This window comes from Ammospiza nelsoni, chromosome 5 (genome assembly GCF_027579445.1).
Source record: "Ammospiza nelsoni isolate bAmmNel1 chromosome 5, bAmmNel1.pri, whole genome shotgun sequence".
Lineage (NCBI taxonomy): Eukaryota > Metazoa > Chordata > Aves > Passeriformes > Passerellidae > Ammospiza > Ammospiza nelsoni.
Genome location: NC_080637.1, coordinates 63344629 through 63362100, shown reverse-complemented (window position 1 = coordinate 63362100; position 17472 = coordinate 63344629). Strand labels below are relative to the sequence as shown.

The 17472-nt window shown below is 41.1% G+C and overlaps 1 protein-coding gene across 8 annotated transcripts in view; it reads left to right on the top strand.

The window, feature by feature from the left end:
* Positions 1-17472, top strand: part of BICD1 (BICD cargo adaptor 1) — a 172415-nt gene that overhangs the window by 131021 nt on the left and 23922 nt on the right. For 3 of the 8 annotated variants that reach the window (XM_059471543.1, XM_059471544.1, XM_059471545.1), the window contains exons 5-7: positions 908-2002; positions 7682-7833; positions 14396-14603. In XM_059471543.1, coding sequence (XP_059327526.1) covers positions 908-2002; positions 7682-7833; positions 14396-14603 — 1455 coding nt within the window. Of the gene's footprint in view, positions 1-907; positions 2003-7681; positions 7834-8425; positions 8550-9139; positions 9214-14395; positions 14714-15683; positions 15875-17472 lie in introns of those variants that run through there. The other 5 variants (XM_059471542.1, XM_059471549.1, XR_009418446.1 and 2 more) reach the window with 4 other exon arrangements.

Genomic DNA, 17472 nt, shown 5'->3' with positions numbered 1-17472 from the left:
CCTCAGAACAGGACAAAGGCACAGGAAAATATACTTAAAACTTGGATGTCTTTCAGAGGTGTTATGATGAGTAGCAAATACCTGAGGAGATCAAACTTGTAAGTTTGTCTTTTTCACTTGCTTTAAAATTGCTGTGCAATTAAAACTTCTAGAGGTGTCCTTCATTATGTCTTCTGTTGTTCAATGTCCACTTTTCTATGTGGATATTTGGTAAGAAACTTACTAGGTCACAACCCGTGGGCTGTTAGTTACACTACAAGTCCTTATTTTCCTGGCTTGAATTTAAACAGATGGATTTTGCTGACAGATAAGTGCTGGGGATGGGCAGTCCTGGGAGTTGCCTGTGCTCAGTGTTAAGTGTGTGATCTGTGCTACATTTCCACAAGATAGGTTATTCAATTTGTAGAAATGTACGCAGCTGGTTTTTTACTGCATTTGCCTTAATGAAAGTGTGCAGCAGTTCAAAGATATAAATGAATATTGTGAAAGATTGGTAGAACTGTTAAAGGGAAATATAAATTCAAGCTCTGTTGAGAAATGGCTTACAGCTGACAGTGATGCAGTTTCTGTGTTGAGGGAACATATGTCCTAATAAATCCAGTATCATTACTCTAGCTGATGAGACAGTGCTTGGACACTTGGTAATTCTTCAGTGGGCAACATATAAAATTGTGATCTAGTGGTATTGGAAGTTGTAACAAAGCTTGGAACTTCCTAAACCTCTGAGAGTTACAGAGAGGTGCTCTATAAATTAATTTTGTGGTTTAGGTGTACATGGCTAAAGTCTCTCAGAAGCCCTCAAGCTGCAGGCAGTGGTGGGGTGGAAGCGGTGACCGGGACTGCATGGGTTTGGTGCTCAGCATGGGTGGGATGAGATCCTGGGTTTCTCACTGTGACTCTGTTGCAGGTGGAGAGGGAGAAGGCCATTCTCCTGGCCAACCTCCAGGAGTCTCAGACACAGCTGGAGCACACCAAGGGAGCCCTGACGGAGCAGCACGAGCGCGTGCACAGGCTCACGGAGCACGTCAACGCCATGAGGGGCCTGCAGAGCAACAAGGAGCTGAAGGTTGAGCTTGACTGTGAGAAGGGCCGAGATTCCGGCGAGGAGGCGCACGACTACGAGGTGGACATCAACGGCTTGGAGATCCTGGAATGTAAATACAAAGTAGCTGTTACTGAGGTGATAGACCTTAAAGCAGAAATCAAAGCCTTAAAGGAGAAATATAATAAGTATGTGGAAAACTACACTGAAGAGAAGGCCAAGTATGAGAGCAGAATCCAGACGTATGACGAGCAGGTGACAAGCCTGGAGAAGTCAACCAAGGAAAGCCAGGAAAAAATGGTGCACATGGAGAAGGAGTTGCAAAGGATGACAAGCATAGCAAACGAAAACCACAATACCCTTAACACTGCCCAGGACGAGCTGGTGACGTTTAGTGAGGAGCTGGCTCAGCTCTACCACCACGTCTGCCTGTGCAACAACGAGACGCCCAACAGGGTCATGTTGGACTATTACAGGCAGAGCAGGGTCACCCGCAGCGGGAGCCTCAAGGGGCCCGATGACCCTCGAGGTCTCCTTTCCCCACGACTGGCCAGGCGGGGGGTGGCATCGCCCGTCGAAGCCAGGACCCCGACCGAGCAGGTGACGAAGGAGGCCGCAGAGCCCGGCAAGGAGCAGAGCCCCACAAAAACACCTTCCATTTCTCCTGTCATCACAGCCCCTCCTTCCTCCCCCGTCTCTGACACCAGTGACATCCGCAAGGAGCCTATGAACATCTACAACCTCAATGCCATAATAAGGGACCAAATCAAGCACTTGCAGAAGGCTGTGGACCGGTCGCTGCAGCTGTCGCGCCAGCGGGCCGCGGCCCGCGAGCTGGCGCCCATGATCGACAAGGACAAGGAGGCCTTAATGGAGGAGATCCTGAAGCTCAAGTCGCTCCTGAGTACAAAGAGAGAGCAGATCGCGACCTTGAGGGCGGTGCTGAAAGCCAACAAGCAGGTAAGGGGCTCCTAAAGCACTCAGGAAAGTCTGTTATTTGTACAGATCGCTTACACAGGGGTGTTTTGGAGGAGAGGTTTTACTCACAGGTTATTTAGCCTCTCACTCAGTCACAGCAAGGACACACCATCCTTCCCTCCCCTCCCAGTCTCTTCTTTAAACACTTCAGTTCTGCTTTTCTCAGCACCCACCATTCACTCATCAGAGGTGTAGGCAGGGACCGCCAGAGGTGTAAGCAGGGACCAGCCCAGGCATGTTGCTGGTATTATCACAAACTGTTGTTTGGAAAACAAAATAGAAAACTCATGAAGAGGCTGTCAGTGGTATACTCTTCTATTTAGGAAAATAAAAATCTTCAGGGAATTATTTTGAGTGGTTTTTTTTCAAATTTTAAGAGGAATTCATCCAGCCACTTTATTTTTGATGTTTCACCAATGAAAAGAAGCCAAAAATTGTAGTACTTGATATTAAATCCATCTTGATAAGAAATCCATCTCATTGCTATGTTTTTCAAGAGTGCTGTCAATTTTTCTTTGCATAGTATACCTCCCAAGCCCTTGGCATCCATTAGATTCCCGGTTTGAAAACACTGTAAAAAATCTAAATTTAAACACACAAATAGTTTTATTTATTTTGATGCATTTCCTTTTGCCCAGAATTAAATCTGAGTGCAGAAGGCTGCAGTGGCAGTGGTTTCATTCTAAGTTGCCTGGCACTTTCCCCATCTCAAAACAGTGCAGGGATCACCACATGGGGGCTTGAATCCTGGTTAACAGCTTGGCACTCTGTTAGCTGCTAACGGTGATGGGATTTCAGTGTTAAAATTCCCAATTGTCAACTATTCTGAAGTTACACCAATCAATTAAACTTGAAATTGTATCTGTAACTGCAAAGGATACTGGGGATTTTTAAATTGCAGCAATATTTCAACATACATTGAGTCTTTTATAGCATTTCCCCCTCTCCCTGATACAACACATGTTAAATATTAAGTCAAGTAATTAAATACCATCTCTAGCTAAGCAATAATAGCTCTAAGCAATTATATGTAGATTTTACATGTAATTAAAATGCAATTTAGATGGAATTGATGTATGTGGGTATACATTCTGTGATTCCAAATTAAAGATTTTTCCCATTAGCATAGAGCTATCATTTATTTTTTGCTGCTACCAGAAGATCTATCTCAGTCTCTCTCTTTTATTGGTGTCAGAAATAATGCATTATCCTAAGGCATGCTCACTGAAATGGAAAAGATAGATTTGCTGACTAAGGAGCTGCTATTAACTAATCTTTTATTTATTAGATAGCAGCATAGATATTGGTAACTGTAAAACTTGGTACAGAAATTTGCAATACTTGTCCATGCAAGCCTGATATCAGCTTCCTCAAACTTTCGAGCTAAAAGACAATAATGTAAAGATAAGGAGAAATTTAATGTTGGAGAGGGGAAGAGTTGTTCATTATGTGCCAGCCTCAAGTGGTGGGTGCATCCCAGAACCCAAATTCATGTTTTGATTCATGTTCAAAAAAACAGGAGTTAAGATTTATTTTTTTGAGGTCCTCCCCTTCAAAAGAGTAAGTTTCTAAGCAACAAAAGACTGGGGATTCTTTTCCCTTCCTTAGGTCTGGTCTTTTGGACTGTACTTAAGTGAAAAATCATCCTTAACTAGGGAAGCACAGTTGGTATGCAGTGTTGGTCAGTAGTATTTGCATATAAGCATTTTTATTTTATTAATAAATATTATTTATAAGCATTATTTTATTTTCACAAAGCTCTTGCAGGAAAAAGAGAGCAAGATTTGGTGTAAGAAAATGCAAACTTAAGTCCATGAAAATGGATTATTAAATCAATAGCTCAAGAAAGCAAGGCACATAGATCTTGCTGGCTTGCTTGCTTACCTTGCCTTGATTTATGTATCCATTTGTTCATAGCCCAAATTACTGTGTCTGCACCTGATTGGTGGAATAAACATTAACAAGTAGCATAAATGGGAAAGTAAAATCAAATTAATGATGCAGTAATTTTTGGGACTGGTTCAATAATGGGTTTGATTTTGATTTCTAATCAGAAAGCAAAGCTGCCTATGAGGGAAATTTATTACCCTGAAGTCCTGATGGAAAGCTGATCAGTTGTTTTCATAGGTAAATAGCTCAATGAGGCAGAATTGAGTCAGCAAGACCTTCATGTCTGCATTAGCTATTAACTGTAGTGTCTGCAGCTTCCATGACTGAAATACCCATGAAAGTCTTTCAGAAAAAATACTTTGATAACCCAGACATACAAAATTTTGTCTATAAACTAATGCTGATACTATATGGACAGAACACAGGAGAATTTCTGCTGTGAAAGAGAGGCTTGATGAAAAGTCAAGGTACCACGTACAACTTCTGTGCTAAAAATACAGGCTAGTTTTCTGCTTTTTGTGTGACATAAAAATCCTACCAGTGTAGGATTATTTAGTATTTATTAACAATTATTTTAAATGGGCTGCTTCTCACACTGCTGATAAAAAGTAAATGAGATACAAAGCTGTCTTAGAAAATGAGGTTTGTTCACAGATTTCAGGATGAAGATGGCAACCTTTAGGGCTGAGTTTAGGCAAACCTCTCTTCTGTAAGGATACAGAGGAAGGTGGAAAAGGACCCTGTTAGTTGTGCCAGTGCTTGAGGTCCTGGGCTCAGGTGTGTGCTGACCTCAGCCAATTCACCTCCAGGGCTGAGCTTTGGGGCTGGGGACCTGAGCTACTCGTGTCCCCAGCTCTCTTTTCCTCACTGATATTTCACACCCTGCTGGAGTCCAGGCCTTGGAGCTCTCTGCTCCCTCCTGGCATTGCTGTCAATTCCAGGTGACTTCTTCTCCACAGTAAATGCACAGTGAGCCATCAATTCCAGGTGACTTCTGCTCCACAGTAAATGCACAGTGAGCCATCAGTCTCAATCCCATGTCTGCAGGTGCCTGGCTGGGAGCCTGGGTGCTTCGCTTGCCCAGTTCCTCAGCATGACTGGTCTGACAAGACAGTGTCATGAGCACCTCTGGTGTCTTATTGGATTATTTACTACACTGAAGAATAGTCATGCTTTTTTCGGTGTTTTCATCTTTTTTCTTGTGCTCCCATCTACTTGCGTGCTGTGAGATTGCATTCTTATGTGGAAAAAATTCTCTGATTTTCTGATTCAATTTTTTTCCTTTAACTGCAGCTTTAAAAAAATGCCAGATCCTGGCACCTGCTTCCTTGTGGCACCCACTACTTGGAAATGAAGGCTTTTATTTGTCCCATCCTTCCTTTCAGAGAATGCTCTGTATACACTATTCTAGATTACCAAAATCTAGATTATGCTATGGAACTGGCACTGGGCATAACCAGGCATATGGGTACAATTTTGGGGATTGACTGAGATGGAGAACAAATAGAAATAATTTCAACAAGAGCTGGCACTGGAGGAGGAGTAACTTGAAGCTGTGTCTTCAGTTCATTTTGTCCCTGTTAGTTTGGCACAGTGTGACAGTCCAGCTGAGGTGACCAGGCACTCTGATAGATGGAGGCTGAGTTCCTCTTCTGCCCCTGTCTCCCTCTCCATTACACATTCAGCCTTCAGAGTGTTCTCAGAATTCAGGCAATTTTCCTGTCTCTTCAGGCTCCCCAAATTTCCAAGAGAAGCTTCCTCAGCTTGTGCTCCCCTTCTTTCTTTTGCAACTAAATCCACTTTTTTCTTATAGTTTTTTTTTGGGGGGGGGGGGGTTTTGTTTATTTAATTTGCTTCTCTAGCAGAGCCCTTGTGCCCATTTGTTCTTCACTTAGGAGATTTTCAGGAGGGAGATCCTCAGCAGTTTGGCTGGTGCATGGAGAGACATGAAGTATTTCCCATAGGATTTGAAACTTATGCTTTGTTTTTTCTATGTTGTTTTATAGGAAACTTTATTAGGAAGAAAAAAATGTTTGAAGCTTTGACTCAGTCCTTCCTTCCTCTGTTACTTTTATTCACCAAGTAAACTATATTTTCATCCTCTAGTGTTGCACATCCATTAACTTACCCTGACATCCAAACTAAATCATGGGGATCGTGGTCTGTCTGATCATTGTGCACAGCTTCAGTGATGTGTAAATTAATGTAATTTATGAGTGCACATTTTGGTCACAGCTGAAAACAGATAAAAAGCTGATTATTTCTACTTTATCCTGCCAAGACATAAGCTGGTGTCCACCATCCTACCCTGCACCAAAGCATATATCAGCAAGGCTGAAAAAAGCAGAATTGGTTTAAATAGATCCCTAAGTGATTGATAATTTTAACATGTATTGCTGATGATTTCAAATCTGGATTGGAAAAACACATCTATTTAAAATGATAGGTAGTTACTACTGCCCTTTAAAAATCTGCTCTCTTATTGTAAATTGGTGTGAAAGGAAGAAAATATTGTTGGTGAGTAATGCAATTTTAAAAATTAATTATTTTAACATTGTTATTTAACAAGACACAAATGAATAAAGTTGTAATTTATAGGAGATTCTAATGTGCCCTTTTGTAAAGAGACATTGTTAGTGGGAAATGTATTGAGTTTTGGAAAACTGGGTTTGAAATAGGTTTCCATCTGTTTGGTCATTACCATCTTTTGTCCTGTTCTCTTGCTAGTTGCTTCAACCTAATGTTCTTCTAACCTTCTCTCCCCTGGTGGTGGCCAAACAGCCCATAAGATCAACAGAGGAAATTGATTTCCTGTATGAATTGCTACAACTTATTATGCACTAAATGAAGTGCAAAAAACAGCCATAACACCCTCTGAATAAATGTAAAAGGAAGCAAATTTTTCTTCATTTCATTCAAAGGCAATATTTTTAAATGTCTCAAGCAGCAGCAGGTATAAAGTCTCTATAAAACTATGTATTTTGAATAACTTCAAAATTTTACTAAATTCATAAGTAATGCAGGATGTTCAAGTCTTGCAGATATAAGACAAATGTAACTATTAAAAACAGTACAGTAGTAAATTAAAGGAATTTAATGGATGAAATTGAAAACAGAAAGAAGGGAGCAGCAAAAATTTAGGAATGGGACAAATACAAAGCTTTGCTTTCCTTTTAAATGAAAACTGTAATTTACACTTTTTTTTTTAGTGGTTAAAACTGCTGAAATAATGCTGGTTTGCACAGCAGTGAACATTGCCAGTTTTCAGGCATAAATCAAGCTGCCAGATCCTGGCCATCCCTGTGCCCAAGGAAAGCCTCAGCCAGCAGGAGGCTTGAGGCCAAACACGGTGATTCACAACTTGGCTGCAGAGGCTGAGCCTCATGTGCTCTGTGTCCTGTTTGCAAAGTGCCAGGGGACACACTTGGGTGTTTATTGCAGCTCAAACAAGGTGGCAGCAGCTCCTGTAGTAACTTTACTCCCTTGCCTGAGCCCTCCACATAGAGCTGTATCTTTTTGCAGAGATACTTGAGGTGCTGAGTTGTTGCCAGTTGCCATTGAAATGGGCTTTGTCCTTTCAGCTGCTTTCTCCTTTTCCTGCTTTCATGGAGTACAATTTAAAAGAAGAAGTTAAACTGTGCAGTCCAGTGAAGATCAGGTTTAATTTATTTTACTTGTGAATGAAGGACATCAAACCCAAAATCAGGCATGGGATTTTAGCTGTTCTCAGATCTTTGTCTCATAAGCACATATCCTTGTTTTTGTTTTCAGACAGCTGAAGTGGCACTGGCCAATTTGAAGAACAAATATGAAAATGAAAAAGCAATGGTGACTGAGACCATGACCAAGCTACGGAACGAACTAAAGGCTCTGAAGGAAGATGCAGCAACCTTCTCATCCTTGAGAGCAATGTTTGCAACCAGGTAAGGGAAAGGTGTCACCACCTGGCTCAGCACTGCAAGCATGTGTGTGCTATGTGAGAACACACTTTGCTGTGCATGTTGGGTGCTTAGGAGGATAGAGAAATTATTTTCTGCGTGGTCAGGGGTTTCTTGGATGAAGGTGAATGAGTCCTAGAATGCACACTGTGCAGAACTTGCAGGCTTTCAAGTGCTGCTGAGACGTGTGTCTTGGAGAATAAAGCTGAAGAATAGCAAGGTCAATACAACCTTGAGTAAAGTGTTATAAATGGCAGTATATAGCTACAGAATATTTGCATTTATAGGGTTTTTAAAGTGGAAATCAAATAGAGGATTTATGTGGCTGATTTTCCCATTCAGAAGTATGCAGTGATTCTGTCGTGTAAAGCTATCTTATGGTTAATGATGATCTTCAGAACCCCACATTTTCATTACAGTGAGATTTATTACTTACCAGTTGTAAAATCTATTTAATCAACCAACCTATGCTATAATCCAGTGCAAATAATTGTAAGGCTACTGTAATTTCCCACTCCAGCATAAATTCTTATTTTCTTCCACTGTGATACTCAATTTATTATCTTCTCCTTCACAGGATAAAAGCTTCACTTACCTTCTGTAACATAGTTCCTGCTGGCAGGACACTAATTAATCAACTTTCATCTTTCCTTCTCTCACATCTTCTTCAGAAGACCTTTTAGTTTTACACAGAATCACAGAATCAACTAGGTTGGAAAATACTTCTGAGATTGAGTCCAGCCTATGACCCAACACCACCTGTGATCCAGACCAGGGCACTGAGTCAAGTCCAGGCTTTCCTTAAACACCCCCAGGGATGTGACTGCACCACCTCCCTGGGCAGTTCACTTCAATGTCTGATAGCCCTTTTTGTGAAGAAATTCTTCCTAATGACCACCTAGACCTCCCCTGGCACAGCTTAAGCCTGTGTCTTTTCATCTTAGCTGCTTTTTAAAAGGTTACCTAAAAATCTTTTTTTGTTTTTTAAGCTCCAGCTTTTTCATCAATAAATTCTTATTTTGGAAATCCAAAAAGACTTTTTCCCCCCCTCTTCTGGTCAAACACAGTTCAGATTTCTTATTTGTGCTTTAGTCCATAAATGATAAGACATCTTTGTGCCTTCAGCCAACATCTCTTCAGTGCTGCTGGCAGTGACATCTCACCACTTCAGCCTTCTAAGGTGCTTTTTTGCTTAGTGACAGTGGCAGCAGCAGCTGGGAGAAGTGGGAAGGAAGGAGAAAAGAGGCATTTATATGTCGTGACATTGGTGCTGTGTACAAATTCATCATAGGTCCTTCGCCAGAGGAGCGCGTGTAGCGACATAATGGAAACGAAGACCCAGCTCAGCAGGTGGTGTGAACCAAGGTAGCCTCATTGATTTCATTGGCATCTAAAGGCTTTCTTCCACAAAGGAGAGTTGTGTATGTGTGTTGGAAATGCATGTGTTTACCTTTCTGTGCAAGCTCCTTGCTCTAGGAGATGCAGGAATGTTCTAACTCTGGAAGAGCTTATGGAAGGCAGGTAACTCTGGAGCAGAGGAGTGGCATCGTGAGCATAAAGCAAAACAAGGGTCTTGAATGGGCCATAAATCATCAACATATAAGGTAAAAGTAGTTTTCAAAGCTTTAGAGGGAATGTTAGATTGTTGGTGTACTGAATGCTCCTTACTCAATTAGGGCATCCTGAGTGCAGATCTCAGTTGGGTTCAAGGCATATCCTGGAGCTGATGGGAGGCAGCAGCATCCCCTCCATGAGAATTAGGCTTCAGTGATGCCACTCATCCAGGTGTCTTATCTAGATGCCTTGTGTGTAGGATGTAAAGAAACTTCTGTTCCTCTTCTATGAGCTATAAAAGGAGTCTGTGTGACCTGCTGAGTTACACATTTTTAGTTTAAAACAATTTCTAGTGTTAGCAGTGATAAATCCCACCCCAAGAATTTACTGCTGTTGGTAAACTCCATGTAGTAGTGATTAAACACTCAATATATGAGACATATCCCTGCCCTTGACATCCTAAGTTTTTGCCCAGTATTCTCTGAGCACAGTTATAAAAAATGATTCACTACAAGGTCTTCCACATCATTATACTCCTATAGATTTTTCTGTTGTAAAATATTCATTTTTCTTCCTTAGCATGGAGTTTAATGGCCTTTATAATTAAATCAATCTTTCTAAATGGTCAAATCATTGACTCATTCCAAATAGTCCATTTGGAAGAGCATTTGTTTAAATGACAGAGAGTTGATATATTCTACAAGTCTTTTGAAGAGGAGAAATCTGTTTGAAAATACAAGGGTCTAAGATTTTTGTGCAGTAACATTAGATGCAGTAGCAACCCTCAGCATAAAAAAGCAATTGTTTAGTCTTTAGTTGAATAAAACAGTGGTTTCCATGGTTATAGTGCATCACATGGTACTTACTCCTGAATTTGTACCATAGGGAGATCATCCTTCTGATAGCAGAATTGTATTATAGATCTGAAAATGGTTGCTTAGACTGTTTGATAGAACAATATCCTTTCTCTTTCCATAAAGCATCACTTTGGCCCCCAGGTGGATGTTCATCTGGTGCTGTATGGAACTGTGTGTTTCCTTCCTCAAATACACCAGATAAAGGTCATAGCACATGTCCTAAGGAGAGCACAGCACTTCTGTTTCTGGTCTGAACAGCAAAGTTGACACTTTCCTCCAAAGCTCCCCTGTGCAGAAAGCAGGAGCCTTCTTTTCTGTGTTTTTCCTCACACTTGTTCATCCTTCACTCCTTAAGCTCTTTTTACAGTTCTTTGTCTCAAAAGTCTTTCTGTCCTGCTTGTCACTCTACTTTTGCCCTTTTTCCTTCTGGAGCAGCTTATTTGACCCAAAAATCTCTGAGATTCTGATCTCTACAGCTTCCTCCTTCCCTTTTCATTAGCTGTGTATCCCTTTTCTGGGATTTATGTGCTTCAGACCTGTCAAGAATATTTCCTGGAACGCCTCTCTTAAAAAAAGAAAGCTACAGCATATAAAACCACTTTTGTGGGATTCAAGAGGTTGGCAAAACAGAGCTGAAGTTTCTGTTAGATGCCAGTGCCATGTGCAGCCTTTGACCTGCTTATTTTGTCATGGGCTGCTTCTGGTATTCCCAGAGAAAATGAGGAATTCCCAAAGAAGCCTTTCCTGCCCCTCCTGTTGTTTCCCCTCACTCTCACCCTGAGTTCTGACCCAGGGTAAGGGTGGTCTGTGTTTGTGAAGCAGCCAGCAGCACTCATTCAGAGGAACAATAAATAATTATTTAAAATATTAGTTTTCCAATCTAGAGTAGGTGTTGTCCTGAGAGAGGAAATCCTGAGCTGAAGGAGAGAAGGAACTACTTTTGAACAGGATCCTTAACCTATTCAGGAAGCAAAATACACTGACTCCCTACACTGCTTGCTTCGCCAGCCTAAACTGAGATGTGTAATTGGAGAGAGCAGGAAATATTGCCATAGTCCTGACACTGCATGCATGGATTTTATTCTTTATCCATCAAAATATTTTCTTATGATGATTTTAAAAGAAAAATGTGTGCTGAACAGACTGAGTAGGAAGATTGAACAGATCCCGGAGCTGAGAAAACATTTTTGAACAGGAGAAGAATTATGATTATCTAGTTAGAGCAGGGACCTGTCACTGTCAGTGTCACTGGGTTTTAGCTCAAGCTCTGCTATGATTTATGTTACCTAAATTACACATAAGCCTGATTTGGTATTTGGTTTATGTTCCTAGACGAGAGGGATAGATGGAACCAGAAATCCCTTAAAATCCTATATAAGCTTCTTGGATCAGTTCATAAAAAATAAGTGGGCATATGTGTCTGCTTGCATTCTGAGATGAGAGGAATGAAAAATAGGTGAAACCTTGACTTTTGCTCTAAGCTCACCAGCAGACAGCAAGAAAACAGTGCTGCTTATTTAATAGTGGCTTGCAGCTTACAACCTGTCTTGGGGCAAGAGGGAAACTGAGGAGAGTTCTGATTCAGGAGGACATAACCTGACTTTTGCTATCACTATTAGAACCCTCCTGAAACACTCATTCAGAGCCCTGGAGTATCCTGCAGCCCTGCAATGGTCTCTGCCGTGCCAGAAGTCCTCTTTCCTAGGAGCTCTTTACCCTTTTCTCTTAGGAGATCATTAACCTTTCTCTTGCTTCTGTGAGACTTGATGAATGTTTATCAAATGTGTGGGTGAAAGGCAATATAGATGTGTGCAATGCTTTTTTATTTTTTAATTGGAAACACTTCTCCTTTTATCCCACACTTGCACATAGCTGGGAATATCTCAGTGAAAGGAAAAGCTGTGGCTGGAGGCAGTTGTTACCTCCCACTACACAGAGTAACCTTCTCTGCTGCCAAATTGCAGGAGATCTGAGGCTGTTAATTCAGCAGAAGTTAATAGAGGCTTCTACTTGCATGATTTAGGTTTAACCTTTCTTTTAAACTTTCTAAAAAAAAAAAAAAAAAAGTGGGCTTGCTCTGGAAAATGTATTAATGAGATTGGTTTTGTTTGAACAACAGCTAATAGCATCTAGTATATGCAGATTTCTCAAGAGAACTTGATATAGTTTATAGCAAATTCATCTAAGACTGCATTAGTAATATCTACCTTCAATGCACATGTTTCTTAACTGTTCACTTGGGCTGTTTTACAAATCAGATGTGCAAATACCAAAAACATCTTCTAATACCTGAGAAAAATCAAACTTTTTCCAAAATCAAAATTGATGTATTGGCATATTAATGGAAGGCAATCCATTCCTCTAGTGGCAGTGTGCCACAGGAGTTGCTGCAGGTGTTGCAGCTAAAAATTTTCAACAGGAAACATGTTTGGAAACAAATGAGGTCTCTTGGACAAAGAGGAAAGCAGGAGAGAATAAAAGACAAGGACACAAGACCCATCTGGTTACAAGAATGAGGCTTTAAAACTCTGATAACGTAGACATTAAAGTAAATTAACTTTAAATAGGAATTACTAAAATATTCAAAATGCTGATTTCATGTCTGTCAAGGAAACTGACTTAAGCATCAACATGCATCTCACAGCTTGGAGCAGAAATAGGTGTGCATGTTGGCTTTAAGCCAGCTGGCATTTCATAAGTTCCTCTTTTCCTCAAGGCTTGGGTAGCAGCAATCATGCTTATTAAGGTCCTGCAGAAGAAAGATAATACTGAAACTGTAGATGAAGCTGTATCTGACACAGTAATTTTGCTTGCAGTGCCTGAATTGTTCAAAAGGGAAGTGCAATATATATATAAGTATTTGTGTGTGAAGAATAACTAACTACACATTTTCAAGTATACTTTGATTCTGTTTCCCAAGGGCAAGATTAAAATTTCAGAGAAATTATGTTCATCCCTCAGTTTACAATAATTCAAGCGTTTATTGCATCATCCATTTTGATAAGGAAGACTAAAATAGTTTTCTATGCTTGCTTTCTGTAAGTGATACTGATAGAATTACATACTCATCCATTACAGAATTGCAATTACACAGCAAAACTGCTTAGATTCACCCAGATCTTGTGGGAATGAGATCTGGTGAAAGCTGCATCGTTCAACATGAAAAATCCTTGGGTGTTTCCACAAATGTCTGATGGTCAGGCAGTACTGCTGTCTGTGAAGCATCTCAGTGCTGGGATACATTTATTTTTATTGCTCTTGGTTCTTACTGAATAGATGGTCTATTGCTATCAAACTGAAGCTATTTCACTTCAAAAAGTGTTTTAATACAATTTTGAAATGCCTTGCTTTTCCTGTTAACTTTGGGAAGTTTTGCTAGAAGCAGAGATAAATTGAACTTGGTCTTAAATCGAACAAAATCGTAAGAAAGGTGGTTTTAGTTCTCAGAGATCTAAAGCAAATGAAAAGATAATTTTCCATGTGGGTAAAAAAGGATTAAAAAGGAGTAGTGATGAACACACCTCCAAGAAATTCAACAGTAAATGTGAAATATCTTCCAGGTGTGGGGCTTCCTAATAGGATCCCTTTAATCAATGGTAACTAATGGTAGTCATGGTAGTAAGTGATTAACAAGGGTAAATAATGGAAGGTTTCTATTTCACAAAATGTGATGTGTCAAGTGTTCAAACTACTTGCACTTTTTTTTGTAATACTCTCTTGAAATGGATATGACTGCCTGTGGAAAATAGTATTTTCTAATTGGTAGCATTTTTAATCATGGTGACTTACTGGTAGAAGCAACACCCAAAATTGTTATTTGTGGTCTGAACTGGAAATAATCCCATACCTCCCCTCCAATTGCATCAGAAACACATTACATTGTCATAGACTATGTTGATATAGGCACAGGTTGTCTTGCTGAATGGGAAGTTCCATTCTTGCTGAATGGAACATTCAGATCCAAGTCCAAATTGACTCAGAGGGGAACAGAAGAATTCAGGCTGCCAGCTGCCACGATTAGGGGCAGCAAAAGCTGGGATCTGAGTCTGGCTCTGTAACAGAAGCCCGGGAATGTGCTCACTGGTAGGGTCAGTTCTTGGGCTGCTTCCCCAGATCTCTGCCCTGTTTTTCTGCAGGTGTGATGAGTACGTCACACAGCTGGATGAGATGCAGAGGCAGCTGGCAGCTGCAGAGGATGAGAAGAAGACCCTGAACTCTCTGCTGCGCATGGCTATCCAGCAAAAGCTTGCCCTGACCCAGCGCCTGGAGGATTTAGAGTTCGACCACGAGCAGTCGCGGCGCAGCAAAGGCAAGCTGGGAAAGAGCAAGATCGGCAGCCCTAAAGTAAGTGAGGAGGCATCCGCCACCGTGCCAAGCATAGACACTTTCCTCCTGCATAGTCAGGGCCCACAGCAACCAAACTTACTGGTCAGCAGTGGCACTCAGAGGAAAAGGTATGCATGCAGTGATCTTTACAGTACAGTGCAGTAGCCAGACTTGCATTAAAGTCGTTCACTGAATTATAAACATAATGATTCCTTTCTTTATTTTTATTTTTTTTCTTTCTGTCCTTTGATTGGGGAGAAGGAGGCGGGGAGGATATGAGTATGAAATTCAAAGCCTGGCAACATGTGGTTCTGATCCACCTACTCACTGTTATTTCCTCCTTCTGAATGCAGTGTTTTGAACTATATTCTGTCAGTGTCTTGGTGCATCTTGTATGTCTTTAATATTAAGTGTGAATGTATTTTCTTTAACAAGTTTTCTTTAAGTTTTCTCTGTGGTTTTCCGTAATGAGCGTCTGAAATAAAAGAAGGATTGTGCTCTATGAGCATTTTAGTGCTTCACATGGAAGAAGCTGCATTTCTTTGTTAAGCTCTGGTGCTCACTTGTTCTTTATCAGTGTGAAAACAATATGGATGTGTTCACTCAGATCAATTTTTCTACGTGGGTGCAAGAAATCTTTTGAAGGGGATGGCTGCCATTCATAACCTAATGCAAATATTTTGCTGTTCAAGCAGTGAGCTCATGTCTTGTGCCTGCCCCTGCCAAAACTCTCTAGGTGTGGGCATCTCCATGGTTTTGAAGATGAAGCGGACTCTGTTAGAGAAGTCCTAGATAACCATCTCCTTTTCTTGTATGCTCTTATCACAATGCAAAACCAAGAGAACAATCAGGGAACCTGGTACAAGGTGACTTGAGGGTGCTGAGATACAACCCAACCTCATGTCCTCCTTCCCTAAGGTGAAGGAGGATACCATGCAGGCATGGTATCCTGCTCTGGAAATGACATGGGGTGTCAACGATAGTTGATTTTTACCTGTTAAGCAAGTTAAGATGATATTGTCATTCATGAGGCTTTGAAAGGTAATTAAAGTAAAACTCTTTTGTTTCCATATGTATTTTTCTTGGATCTCCTGCAAGACTATTCTCACCTTCCCTTTGTGATCAGAGCCATCCCAGGACTTCAGGGACCTACCTCCAGAAATTAATAAGAGCCCCCCCTCATCCCGCCTCCACAGAATCATATCTTCTGAGGGGCCCCCCTTCCATGAGTGAATTCATCCATGGGCACCGTCTCAGCAAGGAAAAAAGGTTAACCGTGGCCATACCAGGTAAACATTTTTTCCTTGGGTGCATGTGGTGCTGAGTGGTTAGCAGAGCAGGGGACCCTCCCAACACTGCAGATGCAATTTAATTTGGGCGCCTTGTTGAAAAGCAAAATGTCTCCTCCTGTGTCACGGGTGGCAGGAGATGACGTTGTGCCGGCAGCGGCCCAAACTGGTTTCAGATGCAGTGTGGAAAGTCCTGCTGTGGTGCATGTGGGTGCAGTCCCACTGGCATCCACAGAGGCTGCACCCCTGTGCCTGGGTGGAGCTTAGCCTGCTGGTGGCATTGGTAGTTCCCCCTGGAAGACACAAATCCCACTGGACAGAGGAGTCAGAGGTGTGAGGACCAGCAAGGGAGCGGCTGGCAGTGTGCAGGAGCCTCCACAGCACCCCTCTTCTCAGCCTGGAGCACCCAGTCAGGTTTTTCCAAAGGGTGGTGTTCAACTCACAGAAGGCTTATTTTGTACAAATTGAGTCATGACATTAATCTGTGCAGGAAGGTTTTGCTCTTAATTTCCTGCCAAAATGTAGCATCTGCTTCGAATGAGGCACAGAAAGAAAATGCAAACCGGGATGACATTTTAAAGGTGTGATAGCTTTCTCTCTTTTCTCTCTCCTGAGAGAACAGCTAATAATTTCTTATCTTCTACACCTGAGCAGGACCTTTAGCCTTTAACTGGGCACAGTCTTGTCTGGTGGTAATTTTGTTAATTCTTTGTTTTGAAATATGTTATACACAAAAAGCATAAGTAGAAAATATGAAAGCTAAAGCCCATAAAAGTAGTTTCTGCTCGACAAAATTTTATTCTGGGAAGCTGAGCAGTACCCTGTAGTAGGTTATATTTCTTACTTAGTACCATCAGTGTCAGAACTGCCTTTGAGTAGTGCCATGCAACTAACATGTACTCAGAGTGCAAGTGTAAAACTGCAGAGTTTAAACAAGACATTCTCTGAGGGTGTGTTGCAGTAGATAAATCAAAGAGCTGTCTCCTGAGAAGAAAAAGTGAATGGGGGGAAAGGAGCATCTGATATCTCATGGAACATCTCAGATGTGTGGACCACAGACTGAGAAAAGCTGACACACTCTTTTTGTCCAGTAACAGAGACCAAAGGATGAAGCAGCCTGAATGGTAGAATTGTCCAGAAAGTTCTTTATCTGGAGTCTTACCTGTCACTTTAGGTACATCTCTACATATTTAAAGTGTAAGAGTCTTGAGACAGGTCAGTGATTTATGTTACAGTTGTCCTTATGAATCTGCAACAATCTCAGCTTTGTGAATGCATTTGTCAGAATTTTATACCATCACATGCTTTAATCTCAGCCTGTGAGACTGGCAGGTCCAAACCTGAGATTTTTCTGAGCATTCAGATTCCAGTGTTGGCAGGACAGGGTTAGTTCAGGATTAAGCAGGGAATTATTCATCATTGTTTTTACCAGTTTCTGGAAGATTTCTTACTGTTTTTAACAGATGAAAGGAATGATGCACCAAGTAGGATTTTTTTGCCATCTGTCTAATTATCTGTTTCCTGAAAGTAAGGAACAGTGAAGAATGTTATTCTGCTGCTTTTATTGAGAATGTTTAAAAGTCTTGTCTCACAAAGAG